The sequence below is a fragment of the Babylonia areolata genome, chromosome 9 (assembly GCF_041734735.1).
Source record: "Babylonia areolata isolate BAREFJ2019XMU chromosome 9, ASM4173473v1, whole genome shotgun sequence".
Lineage (NCBI taxonomy): Eukaryota > Metazoa > Mollusca > Gastropoda > Neogastropoda > Buccinidae > Babylonia > Babylonia areolata.
Window position 1 is genome coordinate 28,589,249 of NC_134884.1, and position 20,930 is coordinate 28,610,178.

General features: G+C 45.0%; 1 protein-coding gene across 1 annotated transcript in view; it reads left to right on the plus strand.

The window, feature by feature from the left end:
* The window catches only part of LOC143286193 (uncharacterized), a 256,326-nt gene extending 235,915 nt beyond the window's left edge, over positions 1–20,411 (plus strand). The window contains exons 4-6 of the mRNA XM_076593829.1: positions 10,665–11,553; positions 15,058–15,308; positions 16,289–20,411. Coding sequence (XP_076449944.1) covers positions 10,665–11,553; positions 15,058–15,308; positions 16,289–17,608 — 2,460 coding nt within the window. The 3' untranslated portion in view covers positions 17,609–20,411. The remainder of the gene's footprint in view (positions 1–10,664; positions 11,554–15,057; positions 15,309–16,288) is intronic.
* The last annotated feature ends 519 nt before the right edge of the window (positions 20,412–20,930 follow it).

Genomic DNA, 20,930 nt, shown 5'->3' on the forward strand with positions numbered 1-20,930 from the left:
CTCCAAGGAGGTCTTTTCGCCGGTTGTCTTTCAAAACAAAGAAGGAAACAAAGACGTAAGAGTTCGGCAAAAAGAACACCCTAAGAGGGCATCATTTTTACGAGCATGGCCTATTACATTGGCAGCCATTTGGCGTCAAAGTGTGTGCTGTGTGCTTTGGCGGTGTTGGGAATGCTTATTGCCTGGCCTCTCTGAACAATTGGCGTCATTACAACATGCGCGGCATTGCCAGTGTTGCGGATGTTTTATTTATACATGTTCCCGCGGTGACAGAGAGAGAGGGAGAGAGAGAGACTGAAGAGGCGGATGTAGAAAATTCAGACAAAACCAGTAGTTTTTTGAAAGATTGAAATGAAGAAAAGAAACAGTAAATACATATTAAACGGACAAAAAGAGAAGAAAATTGATCGGAAGTGAGGGAGACTGGGTTTAATTGATCGCAAAATACATATCAGTCAATGTGATAATATAGCTGCCAATTTCAAAAGAGAAAATTCTGATTGGAAGAAAGAGAAGAGGTAGAGATAAATAACCCACAAAAGACAACAACAAAAAAACACCGAACAAAGGGAAACAGAACAAACAAAAAAAAACAAAAAAAAATCAAACTTGGAGGACTGGAATCAATATCATTTATGCCCATTGCATGATCTCGGCATGCCATTGTCTACACTGCACGCATGATTTTATTGTGAACGTCACCGATATTGGGAGCGCGCCCCTACACATTGAGAGTGAGAGAGAGAAGGGGTGGGGGTTTCTGTCCGTTGTTTTGTCTGTCAGCTTGTATTTCCTGGCTCAAGGTCACTCACGTGTGATATGATTATGTTCAATTGCGCTAATGCTGCTTATTTCTCGAAATATGAAACTAAAATGTGTCACATGAGAGAACGGTGTCGTTTATATTCCATCGTTATTTTGTTGTTGTTATTATTGTTGCTGTTTGTTTGTTTTCTGTTAATCTTTATTTTTACTTTTGTGCTCTCTGCCTCTCTGTGTCTTTGTGTTTGTATATGTGTGTCTGTGTCACTCGCTCTGACGTGTGTGTGTGTGTGTGTGTGTGTGTGTGTGTGTGTGTGTGTGTGTGTGTGTTCGTGCTTTGTGTTTGTGGGCAGGGTGGGGGGTCCTCTCTCTTTATGCACGTACCCGCGCATACAGACACACATACATCAGAGACAGATAGAGACCTGGGGGGAAATAGCGAAACAGAGACGGGGAAATAAGACAATTCTATTAGCGGCGAAACTACCTTCAGAGCTACTTCAAACACCCCTATACCGTATACATCTTCTGTACCGTCTGGTCTTTATAACCCAGGCCCCGACCTTACCAACCCCCACACCCCCACCCTCTTTGATGTTGGCGATCCTCCCGAGTGACAAGGGAGAACCCCCTGCCTCCATCCACCTCATCTTCTGACACTCGAGATGTCAGCACTAAGCACCTGTGTCGGCCCGTTCTACCTGCCGGGGGAAGCGGAGAGGAGGGGGGAGGGGTGGAGGGTATCCTCTTCACGGCAGACAGGCTGGATGGGTTTGAACTCAAGCGACTAGCGGCCTGTCATCGCTTCCTATTTTTCCAGGGTGTGAATATCGGACTGGATTATCTCAGGGAAACGTCACCGATAGTATGGGTTTGATTCACCTTGTTGACATACTCGTTTTTAGGATGAAATGAAAAACAAAATTCTTACCTCCTCCCCCCGCCCCCCTCGCCACCCCCTCCTCACCCGAAAATATGGAAAGAAGGGAGGAAGAATGGTAAGGAAGAAGGAAGAGAGGAAACAAGACTAAAAAACAAGCTGCAGTTAGCAGGTAAGAGTGCCGTAGTAAGAAAGAAAGGATGGGAATAAAAGTAGAAGAAAACAAATATGAAATTGCGGTTCGCAGCAAAAGTTCAATGCACGTGTTTGGCTGTTTATTTGTTTTGTATTGTTTTTGTACTGTTTTCTCTCCCTCTTCTTTTCTTTGCTTTCTTTTTTCCCCCTTTCTTTTCTTTACAAGTTTTGTCTTTACCTCATGTTTTGACAAGGCCTACACGCCCACTCTTTAAGGAGGAGCTTAAAGACATGGCCCGGACTGTCTGTTGCAGGGTGCTTGAACACGCCCACGAGTCTTTACTGTTGGCACACACTAACTACTTCCGACATTTTCTTGACTGTCAGACAACAAACGAGCACAATAGCAAGCGTTGTTGACTTTTGTGTGTGTTTTGTTTTGTTTCTTTTGTGGTTGTTTTTGTTGTTGTTGTTGTTTTTCTTTTTCAAACCATGACGAAGGCATGTAAACAATTTGAGGCTTTTGCTGCGTATCGCTTTCCTTTGCAAATGACAATTGCCTGAGGGCGTTGTACCTTTGAGCAAAACCTTGATGCGCTTGTTTGTCGTTTATTACTTTTAACTTGCTGCTGGTTTGTTTCTTAACTATGGGGGGCGGGCGGAAACGTGCGCGATAACGCAAGAGTTGGTCTTGACAACATCAAGGACTGGACTGGGATGACCCGTTAACAGAACAGTGTGGAGGAGATCATCTATCTCTTCAGCCTTCAGGTCCCCTCCTTCAACTCCCAAAACGAGGGACAGATGTTGATGACGATGATGATGACGATGTTGATGACGATGATGATGACCGTTGATTGAGCAAATATGGGCCGTGTTCTTTGGTTTATAAAAACACTGATTTATTAAACCAATTTCGAAACGAGTTTTTGTGTGATTCAGAGCTGATCATGTTTGTTTTTATATATATATATATATATATATATATATATATATATATATATATATATATATATATTTATATATTTATATATCTTGACTTCTGTCATGTCATCATCTTCCCTTCTGACACCATAAAGGTTTTCTGCTTTGGGGACAGGCACAAAGATATGATAGTTCATGATTCTATCTTTCATTTGGTTACCAATCAACCAATTCCATGCTTGTCTTTTTCCTCCCTTTTTATTCCATCTTTCTTTCTTCTACTGCGTCTATTATGTTACGAAGAAATGTCATAAGAAAATAAAATCTGGAAAAAAAGATAGATCACTCCCACATCAAAAGCGACTGTTCTGTTGCCGGGTGTTGTCGCTCTTCCAGTTCATCGCCTTCTGTTACTTTCCGTATTATGCAAACAGCTTGCGGACTTTCAGATCGCTGAACTTATCGCTATACATGAACAGTGTGTGATGACGACATAACGTGTGAACGACCGGTTCAGTCCAAGTCTTTAACGGCGTTGCCTTTCTTGTTTTTCTTTTTTTTTTTTCTCAAGGCCTGACTAAGCGCGTTGGGTTACGCTGCTGGTCAGGCATCTGCTTGGCAGATGTGGTGTAGCGTATATGGTTTTGTCCGAACGCAGTGACGCCTCCTTGAGCTTTTGAGAAAAAAAAAATAAATAAAAATAAAAATAACACCGAAAACTGCGGAGATGACTTGTATGGACTCGGACGCTATATATATTTTTTTCCCTTGTGTGTGTGTGTGTGTGTGTGTGTGTGTGTTGGGGAGTGTCGTGTCTGTGTGTGAGAGATTGTGTGTGTGTCTAGGTGTGTGTGTGTGTGTGTCAGTGTGTGTGTGCGTGCGCGCGCGCGCGTGTGTGTGTTTAGGTGTCTGTATGTCTTTGTGTGTGTGTGTTGGTGTCTGTGTCTGTGTCTGTATCTGTGTGTCTCTGTGGGGGGAGGTTGCGTTCGTTCGTGTTCAGAAGCATTCCAAACGCTCCGCAGCACTCCTTTACCCCTGTCCAACTCCTCCATCCCATTTCCCCATTCGCACTTCCACGTTCACTCTTGACTCGGCTTTAGTTTAAAAGAAAATGGGACTTTTTTGTCAGCACTGTGGTGTTTTCACGAGTGGGAGGGGGGGGGAACCTCCCCTGTGCTTGCGGCCGAGATGGCTTTGTGATGATCTTTATGACGCCTCTTCTGCTGATGATGAGGTGAAGATGATGCCCAAGTGGCGTGCTCGCGCAGATGGCGGCTTGGTCACGTGCAACAGGATACTGTAGTGCCGTGCGCAAACGGGTTTCGGCTTTTGTTCGGTGTCGTGTGCAATACAAGCCGAGTGTGTGGAGGTGTGTGTGTGTGGGAAAGAGAGAATGGATTTGGGAGGGATAGGGGGTGGGGGGTGGGAGGGGGGAGACAGTGATGACAGACCTGGGGTGTTTATCGTCCTATTATGGGGCTGTGTTGAGTCGGTCCTAATCTACTGGTTGATGGATACTCTCTCTCTCTCTCCTTGTCTGTCTGTATTTCTCTGTCTTCTGTCCATGTATGTATGTATGTATGTATGTATGTCTCTCTCTGTGTGTATGTATGTATTATGTATGTATGTGTCTTTTTTTTTTCCTCTCTCTCCCGCCCCCCCCCCCCTCTCTCTGTATATGTGTGTGTGTGTGTGTGTGTGTGTGTGTGTGTGTGTGTGTGTGTGTGTGTGTGTGTTCCCTAACTGTACTGTCTCTGTACGTGTGTAAATGTATTGTCATTAGGACTGGTTCATCAGATTGGACTGTACACTGTTGTTGTTGTTCATAAACTCGAAAAGAAAAACACGAAACAGATTGCTTTTTTGTTCTTGTGCTATCTGGCTGTCGCTGAAAGTAGAAGTATATTCCTTCTAACAGATGCGGATATCCATGAGCCTTTGAGCTAAGTCTGCGTGAACCAACCACCAGATAATGTGATTTATCCAAGTAATTTATCCATGTTTTTTGTGTAAAGCATTCGACTTCGAGAAATTGTGAGCTCACAGCTTATATCATACAACCAGTTTATTATTTCCAGTGTTCATTTGTTGATATTCCATTGCTATGCTTTTACGTTTGCTGATGATAATAAAAATTGCTCATTTATGTCACTCTTCTGGAGGGGCCATGGCCTGTTGAATAAACTATTCGCACCCCCTCTCCCCCCCCTCTCTCTCTCTCTCTCTCTCTCTCTCTCATCTCTCTCTCTCTCTCTCTCTCTCTCTCTCTCTCTCTCTCTCTCTCTCTCTCTCTCAGACCAACTCGCTTCCCTTCTCTCTATCTCTTTCTCACTCTCAGATTTCAGCCATATGTTTCTGTGCATCGCTTCATCTGTCGTGTAATTTCAGTCGATGTGCATCTCCCCCCTCCCCTCCCCCCCTCCACTCCCCTCTCTTTAACTCCTCCTCCTCCTCCTCTCTCTCTCTCTTATCATATTAGAGACACATATATCTTTGGTTCTTGTTTTCCTCTTCAATTTTCAGTTAATGTCTTTGCATTTTATGGCATGATGTTGATTTAATCAAGATGATGTTTGATTTATCGTGGGTTATTTTTGTTTATTTGTTTTTTGTTTTGTTTTTTGTGGGGGTTTTTTTGTTTGTGTTTTTGTTTATCCTCCTTCTCCTCCTCCTTCTACATCAACATTTTTCTTTCTACTTCTCCTGTTTGCTCCTTTTCCATGTTTTTCTGAGGGCATGGTCAAAACACTCTTGTACCTCTTTTAAAACATTCTAGTTCGTGCTCTCTCTCTCTCTCTCTCTCTCTCTCTCTCTCTCTCTCTCTCTCTCTCTCTCTCTCTCTTTCCCTCCCTCCCCCCCTCTTTCTCACTGACCCCATCTCTCTCTCGTTCTCTCTCTCTCTCTCTCTCTCTCTCTCTCTCTGAGAGATCATCGCACACTGCTACCATCATCCTTCACTTACTGATGAATTCATCAAAAACGATTCCCCTCCCCACTGCCCATATCCCAACCTGAACCCTAACTCCCCCCCTCTCTCTCCCTCGCTGTCTCTGTCTCTGTCTCTGTCTCTCTCTCTCTCTCTCTCTCTCCATTACATCCCTACCCTCCATACCCCCGAACCTCCACATTTTTGCCTGTCCCCTCCCTCACACAAACCTCGACTACCACCACCCCACTAATTTGTTTTAAACACCTGCCCATACACTGTCACCCGAGAAACCAGTCGGATGTTTTGGGGTTGTGTTTTGTTGCTGTTCATTATTGTTGATTTGTCTGTTTGTGTGTGTGTGTTTTTTTTTTTCAAGTTTTCTTTTGTTGTTGTTGTTGTTCTTGTTGTTGTGTTCTTTTTATTTAGGGAAAATAGGTTTATGGCCGGTAAGGAGGGTAGGCAAAGGAAGTGGCGGAAGGGGGTGCCGTGGATGGGGGTGGGGTTGAGGGGGCAGACCCGGAGATGTGCAAGTGCAGAAGCATGTTGAATATTTCATTGCACCCTTCCTCCTCTTCTCATCTACTCCATAGGCTTAGTGAATATTCATGAGACTCCACTCCCACGTGCACTCGTCAGTCTGGTTGTGCACGCTTTCTGCCTGCTTCACTGTTCAATGCAAACGACAGACAGGCAGGCAGGCAGGCAGGCAGGAAAGGTTCTGAGTTTGAATTATTTTAATTAGAAAATACCACCCCCACCCCCACCCTACACCCACACGCACGCACGCACACACACACACACACACAAGCGCGTACGCACTGAGAGGCGGTCTGACACACGCAGGGATGCACAGACAGACATGCCTACATACAGACTGAGAGAGAGTGGGGTGAATGAATGAATGATAGGCAGATACTGAGAGAGAGTGGGGCGAACGATAGATACATAGATAGATAGATAGATAGATGACTGGCCTACTTCGTAACATAAAGAAATATAAATAGAGATACGAATACAGACTGGCACGCATGCAGGCAGAGTGACAGGAGGCATAGGAGGCAAACCCAAAGAGAGGAATTTGTATACATGCATTTATGCACCTGGACATTAGGATAAAAAAAAAACTATATTATTTGCTCAAAATGTAGATAATGAAAAAAAAAATGTAGATCCCTACAAATACATTTATGCTTATGTATCAAACCACATAAAGCCAGGAACCAAAGAGTGGGGAATAAAACAAGCTCTTTGTTTATTGTCTCTTCATTATGTCAATGATTTCTGACTCAATGTTCTGCTGTTGTTATCACAAACAGAACACTGGGAGGAGGGGTGTGGGGACGATCAAGCTAGCTTGAAAGGGAGAGAGGGGCAGAGACAGGGAGAGAGCAGTCATGATTATTGAAAAAAGGAATAATAAAAAGAAATGAAGTACATCGATGTTTATGATTAATCAAACCGGCACACAAGACTTCTTCTTGTTCTTCGTTCGTGGCCACACAAGACATTAAATGGTGTAACAGAAAACATCAAACGGGGAAATTAGACACATCACAGTCATGGCATTCTGATTGTTTTTGACATACGGGAAAGGAAAGGCATCACGATCTTAACATTGTGATACTTTTGACATAGGAAAATGAGAGACATCGCGATCACATTCTGATTGTTATTTGACACGGGGGAAAAGTGAGAAAGAAACATTACAATGATTGCATTCTGATTGTTTTTGACATAGGAGAAAGGAGGGAAAGAAACAGTACAATGATTGCATTCTGATTGTTTTTGACACGGGGGAAAAGAGGGAAAGAAACAGTACAATGATTGCATTCTGATTGTTTTTGACACGGGGGAAAAGAGGGAAAGAAACAGTACAATGATTGCATTCTGATTGTTTTTGACACAGGGGAAAAGAAAAACATCACAATGCCAACATTGTGAATTTCTCTGTATTGTTTTCTTCTTTACATAGGAAACAAAGAAACATCACAATCATAGCATTCTGAATGTTTGTTGTTGTTGTTGTTACACAGGATAAGGAGAGACATCCCTATCATAACATTGTAATTGATTGTTTATAATTGGGGAGACAGAGACATCACAATTATTAAAAAGAAATAATTTGGATTTTTTTTTTTTTTTTTTTTTTTTTACATGGGAGAAAGATAGAAGGGGGAGCTGTAATAGGCATGCAGACCTAGGGATACAGAGACACATTTCATTAATTGTCAATGGCATAAAATGAAGTAAATGAACACAAACATACCTTGTTATTCCTCTTGAATATTTTTGATTCGTTGTAAAATTTTCATCAGCAACATGTTATCATTAATCAAATATATGAAATGAAGTAAATAAACACAAACACCCTGTGTTTTCTTAATTCAAAGAAAAAAAAACGAATAGTCAGTTTATTTTATAAAATCTTCACGGCACAGTCTGTCTCAGCCGAGCTGGCAGAATCAAAACAGAGTATTGCATATAAACACAACATTGTGATTTATAGTCCAAGAGGCCGCATGCAATTCTTGCAATTTGGATGATGTGCTTACATTTACTGAATGAATGCATACACCCGCACATTCACAAACACTTTCGTTATTATCTGTGATTTTAATGGAAAGAAATCATAATTTTACTCCTTTTTAAATTTGTATTCTATTTTATAGAATTATACGAGTTTCAAATTATGCTATTTGTTTTTTTTTACATTCTATATATGGTGACACTATCTTCTTTTTTATGCATATACTACTGTGTTTGTGTGCATGTGTGTCATTTTCACTGTGTGTATTTTGTGTTTTATTTGTTTGATGGCAATATGTGCAAAATAAACTTACTGTTTTCCCTACAAAACTGCCACCCCCCCTCCCCCCTCGCCCCTCCCCCCCCTTTATTGTGCCTAATTCTTTACCCATGAAAGATTCAATCAATCAGTCAATCAATCTTCTTCTTCTTCTTCCTCTTCTTCTTCCTCCTCCTCCTCCTTCAGCCCTGAAAATATTAATGGCCCTTTTGCGGTCATCTGGGCTATAAGCATCCTCATTCGATTCCTTCTTTCTCCTTCATCTCATTCTTCAGCGTCTCCCGTTTCCTCATTTTTCCATTTCATTTTTCTTTTCAGCCAGTCTGTTTGTTTTCCCCCTTCCTCCTTCCTCCTATTTCTTATCCTCCTCCTGCTTTTGTTCATTTTTCACGTTTTTGGATGTTGTTGTTGTTTTTCCCTCTGACACTTCTGGTTGTTGTTGTCCCCCCCCCCCACCCCCCCGCCCCCCACCCCTCCCCCCTCCACCCCCACCCCCCTCCTCCTTTATTGTCGCCGTTTCCTCTTCTTTCGTCTCTTCCTCGTGCTTCTTCATCGATTATTATTTGGTCATTACTGTGTTCCTGAAGACAACTTTTAACTCGCTCAGTACGGCCAGACCTCTCTTCTCCTCTACACAGACCCCTCGGATGTCCAGTGGGTGTCTGAATGATCCAACCTTTAGCTTCCGTCGTCAGAACTGTGGTATACTTTGTCAACATTCACCTCTTCAGTATAAGAGCGTTCCGCTTGCAATATTTTGATGATGGTAATTGGGATGAAACGCTGTTAACGTCGTCTCTTTCGCCGTTCGTATGGAGAGAGTTAAAGACGGAAAGCAAAGTGTCTTGTCAAGAGCAATGCGAAGAGCGAGCGCGGAATGTGTGAGACCACTGCTGGGGTTGAGAGGTAAACTGCAAGGGAGGTAAATGATGAAGAACGAAGTCCGCGACAGGGCCTCCCTGCCCTGCATCATTCTTTCCCTGAAGGGGGGAGGGGGGGGGGGGGGCAAAGTGCCTGAAACAGACATATAATTCTTACTTTCTCCCCTGCTATTCAGTCTTCTTTCTTTCTTTCCTTCCTCTTTGAATTTTTCTTCTTTTTCTCCTTGATTATATTGTTATATGGCTTTTTTTTGTATCATTATTATTATTATCTGTCGGCAGAGGTATTCAAAGAAAAAAAAAAGATTAGTTGAAAGTGGCATAATTATTCGAAAGGAGTTCTTACCAGACAGCCAGGCTATTAAAATTTTGAACGAAGAAATTTGCTGTCGATTCTTCGCTTTGGCTTCACGGAAAACATACCAGGGAATTATACGGGATGGTTTGGTTCGCTAAAAACTGCGTTGTTTTTGTTTTTAAGTTATCAGATTTTTTTTTTTTTTCGCGAATGGTAATTGTGTCAATATTGTTCATCATTTTTAGTTTTTTGTATACAGTCGACAAAAAGGAGATCTAAAGCCAAACAAACGAACAGTAACAAGATGTAATACCACACACACACACACACACACACAGACACACACACACACACACACACACACAGATATATATATGTGTGTGTGTGTGTGTTTTTTTTCTCATATATTACTCATATTCCATGTCCACGTGGGTTGATTTCTTTCATGTTTTAGAAAGAAAAAAATGAATGAAACGTTCATAAAAAAGATACAAAATAAATCTGAAAGTTGTTGGTTACTAAAGTAACCTGAAGCCACAGTGCTACAAAACTTCATTTCCTCCCAAACCCCCACCCCACCCCTCCTGTTTCCTTTATTAATTGTACTTCATGTACCTTCCAAATATCCACCTTCATACATTCATTAGACCATCTGTCTACTCTGTTTCCCCGTACTGACAACACAGTTGCCCCCGTCCCGCCCACTTTTTTTTTTTTTTTTAAATGTCTGCAATCACCGGTATTGTGCGGGACATGGATCAAAAATTCTTCCTCTCTTTCTCTCTGTCTGTCTCTCTCTGGCTGGCTGTCTGTCTCTGTCTATCTCCCTGTGTGTGTGTGTGTGTGTGTGTGTGTCTTCGTAATACTTTTTTGTCTCCTTTTTTGTATTGCCGTTTTTGTCAAGTGCTCTTCAGTCTAACACGGTCGCATACGCAGTTACGTTTTCCTTTTATTCTCATTATATATATATATATATATATATATATATATATATATATATATATATATATATATATATCTTCATTCTTTATTCTTTTCTGTCAACCCAGATGATGAGCGAGATAGAGATGGCCAACCTCCGAGCCACCATGCGCCTCTCGCCGGACCCGGAAACCGTCTCGGGTGACTCCACGGCGCATGACCGCCTGCTGACGACAGGCAACCACGTGATGAACGGCCACGGGGCGCACTACCCGGCGCCCAACCATCACCACCCCCAGAAGCACTACCAGAACCACCACCACCACATGGACGCGGAAGCCCAGGGGTCGGCGTCGTCGCGTGGTGGCGGTGTTGGTGGTAGCGGCGGTCCCACGGGGTCCGGGGCGGTGTTCCGGAGGAAGCGGGCCCCTTGCTGGTGCGTGCTGCTCGTGCTGGTGGCCGTGGCCTTGCTGGCCGCCGGGGTCAGCCTGGGCGTGCTCTTCGGGGTCATGAAGGCCGCGGAGGGCCCCGATCCCCCTCATGCCGTGCACCGCCACGACGCCTCCACTCAGCCTGTCCACCCTTCTTCCTCAGTCCCCACAGGTGGCGGAGGAGGAGGAGGAGGAAGAGGCGGGGCAGGGACTGTTCAAGGAGGGAGCCGTCCGGACAACAACAACAACAACAACAACGCCTCCAAGCTGTGGGTGGACTCCCCGGACTGGGGGGGCCTTCCTCCCCCCACCTCCATCCGCACCCCCTCCAACCCTTCGGGCAGCGTGGTGGTTGGTGTCGGGGAGACTGGGGGCCGCAAGGAGTCCGGGGGGCTGGGCGGGCTGGGCGGGGGCGGGTCCGGGTGGGGGGTGTCGGTGCGGAGGTTCAAGGCCTACTGGCACCCCGGGGACAGCCGCCTGATGGAGGTGCTGCTGAGCAACGGGACGCGCGTGCAGGCGTCGGGGCTGAAGAGGAACGACGGCACCTTCCACAGCCTGTACTCCCTGACCGTCACCACGGGGCAAGGTGAGGGGGGCGAATGGGGGAGAATCAGAGAGAGGGAGAGACACACTCAGAGAGAGAGAGGGGGGGAGGGCACGTGTAGACAGACAAACAGACAGAGAGGGAGAGGGGGGAAAGACTGTACGAGAGACTCAAAGAGACAGAGAGAGGGAGAGACACACTCACAGAGTGAGAGAGAGAGAGAGAGAGAGGCACATATAGACAGACAGAGTACAGAGGGAGAGACTCAAAGAGAGAGACAGAGAGAGGGAGAGACACAGACGCACACGCATGCCCCTTTTGGCGGCAGTTGTCCAGCTCTGCGGTCCAGTGCCCCGGGGGAAGACTGGTACACACACACACACACACACACACACACACACACACACACACACAGCAATAGATAAAGAGTGGGAGAGACATACACAACAGAAGAGAGTGAGAGACAGGAAGAGAGAGAGAAGGGATGAGGGCGTAAGGACGAATCCGTATTTACGGTTTCTATCAAGCTGAATCTACACAGAGACACTAAAGAGAGAGAGAGAGAGAGAAAGAAGTGGATACAGACATGTATACACTTAATGATTTGTATACCCATACGTAACTATTTATCTATCGTCTGTTTAAACTATGCACTGACATATGTGTGTTTGCGTGGGTCTGTTTGACTTGACAATCTTTTTTTCAGTCCTTCGAGATATCTATCTGGTTGTCTGGTTGGCTATAATATAAATATTTGTGAAGCGTTATTGACTGCTTAGCTGTTTATTTATTCATTATCTCATTACTTCTTTTTTTTTCTAACTTTTAAGTAATCTGTTTCCCCCTTTTGGAGTATGGAGTGTGTAATAATCATAACAGCTGAACCACGCAAGCAACTGTTCAGTGTATGGAGTGTGTAATAATCATAACAGCTGAACCACGCAAGCAACTGTTCAGTGTACTCAAGTGGCCTAATTAGTTCATTGCCATCAATGTTGTACACGAGAGCGCTGCCACTCAGTGTGGTTTACTCTAAATCGTTCGCCACAGGAAATATATATCGATTGGTCTCTTTCAGAAGGAAACGTTCTACCGAGAGTATTTCTAGGAAGGTGGCAGAATGGTTAAGACGCTCAGCTGCCAATACAGAGAGTCCGTGAGGGTGTGGGTTCGAATCCCGCTCTCGCCCTTTCTCCTAAGTTTGACTGGAAAATCAAACTGAGCGTCTAGTCTTTCGGATGAGACGATAAACCGAGGTCCCGTGTGCAGCACGCACTTGGCGCACTGAAAAAGAACCCATGGCAACGAGAGTGTTGTCCTCTGGCGAAATTACGTAAAATGAAATCCACTTTCATAGGTACACAAATATGTAAGCATGCACTCAAGGCCTGACTAAGCGCGTTGGGTTATGCTGCTGGTCAGGCATCTGCTCAACAGATGTGGTGTAGCGTGTATGGATTTGTCCGAACGCAGTGACGCCTCCTTGAGAAAGTGAAACTGAAACTGAAACTGTGTTCGGTGTTAGAAGACTTTTTTGTATATTGCATTGTGAATATTACTTATATGTGAACATGTTCGGTGTTAGAAGACTTTTTTGTATATTGCATTGTGAATATTACTTATATGTGAACATGTTCGGTGTTAGAAGACCTTTTTTGTGTATTGCATTGTGAATATTACTTATATGTGAACATGTTCGGTGTTAGAAGACTTTTTTGTATATTGCATTGTGAATATTACTTATATGTGAACATGTTCGGTGTTAGAAGACCTTTTTTTTATTATTGTATTGTGAATATCATTTACATGTGAGCGTTTTAGTTTTAGAAATGAACAGAAGCATAACAAAATAAGAATGAATAAATAAATTAAGAAAGAATTTAAAAAAAAAAAAAAAAAAAAAAAAAACATGCATGGCGATCAAAAAGCGTAGTTCAAAGGTAAGAATTTACGTGTGCGCGCGTGTGTGTATGCATGTGTGTGTGTGTGTGTGTGTGTGTGTGTGTGTGTGTGTGTGTGTGTGCTCCCAATTCCAGAATAACCCGAAGAGATGATTCACCATTTTGGCGTCTTTTTTTGTTGTTGTTTTGTTATTTTGTTGTTGTTTTTTTTGGTTTTTTGGTTTTCAAAGGAGTGCTTCAGCCCCTCAATCCGGAAACATGAAGGATAGTCACTCCACTTTAATTGCTGAAACTCACTCCAGGCAAACACTTAAGCAAAGAGAAATTGAGGGGTAAGTGGGGGTGGGGGGGGGGGGGGGATACAGCAGACGATGACGTACGGCGCTGCTGTTTCAAAAGGATTCCCGAAAAAAAAAAAATCAAAGAGCGAAACTCGCTCACGTGAAGGGGGTCCTTTTCAGGTCTGATGCGTCAGAGGCGCACTTTTTTGTGTATCCATATATTGAACCTTGGTATGTGAGTCAGTCACTAAGTATTTTCACTGTATGTTTTGCTTTGTCACGAAGTATTTTCACTGAATGTTTTGCTTTATTGTGTTGTACTGTACTGTACCACACAGTGGAGTGATGACCTAGAGGTAATGCGTTCGCCTAGGAAGCGAGAGAATATGAGCGCGTCGGTTCGAATCACGGCTCAGCCCCCGATATTTTCTCCCCCTCCACTACACCTTGAGTGGTGGTCTGGACGCTAGTCATTCGGATGAGAGGTTAAACCGAGGTCCCGTTTGCAGCACGCACTTAGCGCACGTAAAAGAACCCATGGCAACAAAAGGATTGTTCCTGGCAAAATTCTGTAGAAAAATCCACTTCGATAGGAAAAACAAGGAAAACTGCACGCAGGAAAAAAAAAGAAAAATTGGGTGGCGATGTAGTATAGCGACGCGCTTTCCCTGGGGAAATCAGCCCGAATTTCACACAGAGAAATCTGTTGTGATAAAAAGAAAAACAAATACTATTGTATTGTACTGTACTGTTTTTTATGGCATTACTTCTGTCACAACAGATTTCTCTGTGTTGAATTTCGGGCAGCTCTTTCCGGGGAGAGCGCGTCACAACAGCGCAGCGCCGTCTTTGTTTTTTTTCTTTTTTTTCTTCTGTGAAATGTTGAAATGGCGGAAGAAGAGAGAGCTGGGCTCCGCCTTCCTATGCCGAGACTTGCCACAATAGATCGTACGAAACCACTGCATGCCCCGATGGCCGTAAAAGGCTACGGAACCTTCAAACCTTTTGATATTTTCCAACAACCAACTCCACAGCAGTGAAATACTGATCACAGTCCGTACACGGACTCGAACCCTTGGACACTGGCTTTCCTTACTACTGACAAGGCCACCGCCGTTCCTCCTCTATGGAATTATGTGTCCCAGCAAACCATCAGTTATTTTTTTATATTTTACCAGCCTCGGTAATTACCTCAGTTCGTTTTATAAGGGGCGGAGCCCAAGACACTAAGAGAGTGTGATCTTCTTTTGTGTGTGTGTGTGTGTGTGTGTGTGTGTATAGCAGATGTGGTGGTATCGTGTATGGATGGATCTGTCCTTCCGCTCTGACTTGGAACTGAAACTCCCGAGCTGTTTATTTTCCAGAGAGGACCACCCGTGTATGGTTCATGGGAGGCCGCAGTCTGGGCTCCGTCCTCCTCCCTGACGGCACGGCCGTCAACCTGGACTGGTCCGCCAACGACGCTGACATCGAGTGCAAGATCTTCCAGATCCCCCCGCCTCGGGGCGCGCCCGGTGGCGGTCCTGGAGGGGGGTCCCCCGACGTGCTGGCCTCTAAGCCCACGTCGCACCTCGCCACGCTGCAGCTGGGGGTGCATTCGTACCTGTTACGGCAGGTGTGTGTTGTGTGTGTGTGTGTGTTTGTGGTGGTGGGTGTGTATGTGTGTGTGTGTGAGAGAGAGAGAGAGAGAGAGAGAGTGTGTGTGTGTGTATGGTCTGTGCGCGGGTGTATCTGTGTTCCACTTACCCACATGTTCGAACCGTGTACAACTTCTCAACTCATTACTGGTGTTATGCTGTTTCCAGCGCACTCTTAACCAAACGTCGTGGGGCACTGGGCAATAAACAGGGTAATTTGATTGGATGATGATCCATCATCATCATCATCACCATTCATGTTAATGTTAATGATAAACCACCCAGTACGGACGGATAATCATTTACACAGTGAGATTGACCATTTTTATATCAATATGACAAATCATTCGCGTAAGAAGTAGCGTAGAGGCAATACGTTCAATGATGATATAACACATACGGTTCTTCCATACACTCAGCACAGAACAGGTTGTTACCACCAATAAGAATGATTAGTTATGTATAACACACTAACAATACACGAGAAGTACAGATTAGCGGCCAAACGAGCTAGTTTAATTGCCCACTCGACTTTGATTCTCACGTAGCGCCCTCTCATAAGGTAGAAATCCCATTATTCAGTATGTATTTCATTAAAAAAAAAAAAAAAATGTATAACACGTTGAAATTTTAACTTAAAGTGAATCCGATACAATAATCACAGTCACACGCATGCAATAACAAATAATGAAATACACGTTCAAGACATAACATGTTTCAGTGTTAACTTAAAAATACGATAATTAGATACAATGATCACATTCATACACATGCTATAACAAATAGTGAAATACACGTTCAAGACATAACATGTTCAAATGTTAACTTAAAGATACGACAGATACAATATTCACAGTCATACACATGCAATGATAATAAATAATGAAAAAATACACGTTCGTCAGTGCAGTGTCGCTCACGCACAGCTGACCGTGTCTCTCTATGTGTGTCTGCACAGATCACCAGGACGCTGGCGGAAGCCGCTGAAGCCTCGGACCAACAGGAAGAAGAAGATCCCACGCCCCGCCCCAAGTTCTGCACCCCGCGCCTGCCCGTCAAGGTGACCAAGTGCGGCGGCCAGTACCCCTACGACGGCGCCTTCGTGCAAGGGGAGATCGCCCTGCAGACGGGCCCGGCCCTGGCCATGGCTGCCCTCCCTTGGAAGTGGCAGGACGACGAGGACGAGTGCTACCGGGACCTGAGCGCCGCCACGCCCAACTTCTTCATCCCGCTGCCCGTGCACATCGAGCGCGGCGCGGCGCGCGTCATGGCGGAGCGCTTCTGGCGTACGGCGGCCGTGTGGTGGAGGAAGGTGTGCGGCGAGGTGGGCGCCGTCCTGGCCCAGGACCTCAAGAGGCACGAGGTGTGCGCCAACATGGCCGCCAGCTCGCGGACCCAGCTCTCCCACAGCAACCTCTACAACGTCGTCTACGACAGCTGCTCCGCCGTGCTCACCTCGCTGCACCTTGCCTGCCGCACCCTGCACGAGCTCACCACGCGCGCCGCTGCCGCCACGGCCAAGCACGGAGGGGGTGGTGCTGGTGGTGGTGGTGGAGGAGGAGGTTCCCGGGAGAGTCTGACCCACGACCTATTACACCGCGTGCTGGCCAACGCCACTTCGCTGCAGGAGCCGGCCACCATCCCCGAGCAGGACGTGCAGGTCCGGACGCACGCCTTCTGCCCCTCCACACAGCCCATGATGTCGCACGAGACCTCCGTCACGCTCAAGTCCTCGCTGGCCGGAGGAAGGGGGGTGTCGTCGCCGCGCGACATCCGGGCCTCGGACACTGTGCGCGTGGACTGCTCGGGCCACCCGGAGGTGACCTACTTCTACCTGGGCCACGCTGCAGCCATCCAGCCCTTGGAGCGGGTCAAGCACCTGCTGAAGGTGTGCGCCGTCTGCGCATTCGACACCACGCTCAGCGTGCACGTGCTGCGCGACCACATGTGCTGCAACGACACGTGCTCGCGGGAGTCACGCTGCGAGGACAGCATCAGCGAGGCCCGAGGGGGCTTGGGCCTGCGCGAGAGCCACACGGTGCGCGAGCACGGCAACGTCTACTGCCACGAGTTCCTCACCGCCGCCGACACCCCCACGCGCGCCCTGGACCCCCGCTGTATGGGCACGTGCCAGTCCAACCTGGAGGTCCGCTTCCAGGTCCGGGAAGCTCAGGAGGACGGGTCCCTGCCCATGGAGGGCAGCCGGATGTACTTCGACCAGGTGCTCACGTGCCTGGAGGGCTTCCGGGGCAAGTGTAAAAGCACGTTCGGGCACTGAAGGGTCGTCGTGGGAGTTTGGTAAAGTCCTTTTTTTTTCTTTTCTTTTTGTTTTTTGTTTTGTTTTTTCGATACTGCTGTTCATTCAGTAAGGCGTTGGTTTATTTCTGAGCTCATTGTGAATATCTGTTAATCAACACATGACTGATATACAGTAGCATCACTCAGTGCACAACAACATACACTTTGGTTGGCATATGACGCTGACAGAAAAGGTGACGCTGGAAAAGTGGTGAATCAACCCACTGACGTTGCTGAGAGACGAGAATAAAAAAGAAAATTCTGATGTTAAAGACTGAAGTGTTATATCTTGATGTTGAGGAGTCGACTCATAACGTTGTTTTGTTCAACGTCTGACTCTGGGAAGACTGAAGAATCCGTGCATAATGGTGAGAATAAAATGAAGAGTTCACCAGTGATGGTAATCGCATTGAAGTTGGTACGTGTCCAGATGTTAAAGACTCAACTTCTGAAGTAAAACGGTGTCGTAACTTGTGATGTAAAAAACAACAACAAACAAACAAAAAAAAACCAAAACGAAGATCTCATAGATAATGCATGATGTTTAGAAACTGAAAACCTAACACACGATTTAGGATTCAGTGGAAAGATTACTGTTGTATGAACAGCTGAACGCCTGAAAAAAAATAACTTTTGAAGGTCGCTGAAGAAACAACAAAAACGGTTGACGAAACAGTGATAAGTGAACTCCTGACAAATATTAATTAGTGAGACTGAAGTGTTAAATGCTCACGTCGCTTGGTGTGATTAGTGAACTCTTGAAGTTGAACTACTAAGTGATGATTGCGTTGCTGACGATGAACAATTGAAAGAAGTGATAAACTACTGTCTGGCGAAGTAGAGAGACAGAAGGGTCAGTCCTTTGAAAAGTGGGGAAAACGAAATATGTGAAGAAATGATGAGCAAATTTCCGACGCTAAGCGGAGCTTCGTGTATGCCTGACGTCACAAGAGACAAAGAAGATCGATGTTTGTTTTGTTTTTCAGCAAACCTACAACAGTGTGATGCTTTTTCACTTCATGCATCGAAATGAGCCATGAATTCACCCCCCCGATTGTGTTTTACAGAATTGATATTAGTATATATCATCAGTGATGTTGCACTTTTCGAATACACATAAATTATTTGTTGAGAATATTTACCATTGCTTTGTCGTTATCGTCAATGTCTGCAGTGCCATCGATACCAACTGCTTAGGAAAAAAATGGGGGGAGATTCTCATCTTGAGCGTGGGTTATGCAAAGAATGTTCTCTCCTAAATGTCATCAAGAAGCGTACATCTGTGTAGATCGATCGAATCCTGCGTCTTCCAAATCAATGACGAATCGTGTTGATGAAGCATCATGTCTGGACACTGTTGCTCGGCCTTTTTCAAAACAGCTCAAACTCTGCTCCCCAAACCTTCTGTCCTGGCTGCCGCTACCTTCTGGCTGGACAGTTTGTTTCTGTGTTCACGCGATTTTTTTTGGATTTTTTAACCCTGCAATTGCGGAACATTGGGGCGTATGTTATGTGCATCACATACTAATAAACTCTCATACCACTGTCGTTGCCACGATGACGTATTATGCAACTTGTGAACGGTCGTTGGCTTTTTGTTACCTTGTGTCTTGTTTACCTTAGTGTCCTTGTGTGTGTAATCTCTGAAGTGTGTTGCTGAGTGTTCTGTACATCTCACTTTTTGTGCAATGGAACTGTTGGAACATACACACGCGAAACGTTTTAAGCTTTGAACATTCTGTGTAACATTTTTGTGGGGGTGATGTATACCGTTAATAATATTTCAGTATGCTTAGTGTTGAAATCCATGTGGTGTGCCAAGAAACTACGCATCTTTACGTGGACAACTCCACTGTGATCATGCAATACAGGGCAAGGAAAATGAAATCATTTTTCTCCCCCTGTGTCAAAAAGAAATCGGGTTTTTTGTTTTCCTTTACGATGTCTTAAACGAATTTTTGTTTAATGGTTTTGTTTTCGTTTGACGCGTGAGTCAAGTCCTTCTGTGAGATTTTTTTTCCACAGCTGATCGTCGCAAGATGTACCAGATACTTTGGTGTGGATAAGAAGGCGGGGGAAGGGGTGGTGGGGGAGGTGCAAAAGGTACATAAGAGAGAGAGGCAAATGGTTTGGGATATGTAGGGGTCAGACCCGGACCTTGTTACTGAACCAGTGCTATAGTGGTGTGTGTAATAGTCTGGTCAGTGGACTGACCACGGGTTGGGTGTTCGGACCTCCCCGCGTGCAGTGTGTTGCCGTAGCGTGGCCGGGCAATGGTTTCCACGTAGGCTACTTCTTATTTGTTGTGACCTCACCCCCACTTTAACGTTTAGTGCTCTCAAGGTGCGCTGTCGTACGTGCTGACGGCATCAGTCTGAATTCACCATGGCGGTCGTGGTTTTGGGATTCGGTCGTTTTCGGGGAGAGCATGGAAGCCTTGCAGGAAAATGTTCTTCTTTCTGTCACGTCGTAGGCTACGTGTCACAAGTTATACAGTGGTCGAAGGAGTTGACGACATATTAATCCATCACTTTTTTTTTTTCAAGTCGAGGAGTAGCGGGGGCGGGGTGGAGGGGGAGGGGGGTACCTTTAGGCGTTGGAAGGTGGTGAGAGGCGAAGAGGGGAAATTAAATTACTGTTTTTCGTTCCTTGGCTGTTTGCTATAATAATGCGCGTGTGAGCCCACGCGCATACTCGCGTTGGCCAGGTGGTATACTGATAAAGTAATTAATAATAAATAATTTTTTTAAGCTGATTTGTACTGTGCTACATGTAAATATACTCCCCCCCCCCCCCCCCCCTGCCCTTTTTAATTTTTATTTATTTAATTTTTTTTTTTTTTTTTTTTAGCACATTGTAATGTTTGAATACGACGTGAGTTTGAGAACCCTACCCTCTTAAACTGACATGTCTTCAGTTGTGTCATGATAGGTTTCCGGTTAGGGTCAGACTGGTCTCCCTTGCAGCTGTTAACACAATGTGTAAATATCGAACCAGTCTTGTCAACCTTGTGTGGATATCTTCGTTGTTTTCATTGTTTTTCCCCCTTTTTTTTCCTTTTTTTTAATTCTTCTTTTTAATCTTTCGTATGATTGCAGATGTGGTTAACTTATTTTACAGATCAGTGTCAGCAGATGACGCTATGTGAAGCGATATGATCAAGTTTGGAAATGATTCTGTTTGTAGTTTTGCCGTGCAAAAAAAATATTGCGAAAGAGAATGTGTTAACAAGTTTTGCCTGGATGTCTTTTTTTGTCTTTTTTCTTACTGACATTGCAGGATTAATGTGTGTGTGTGTGTGT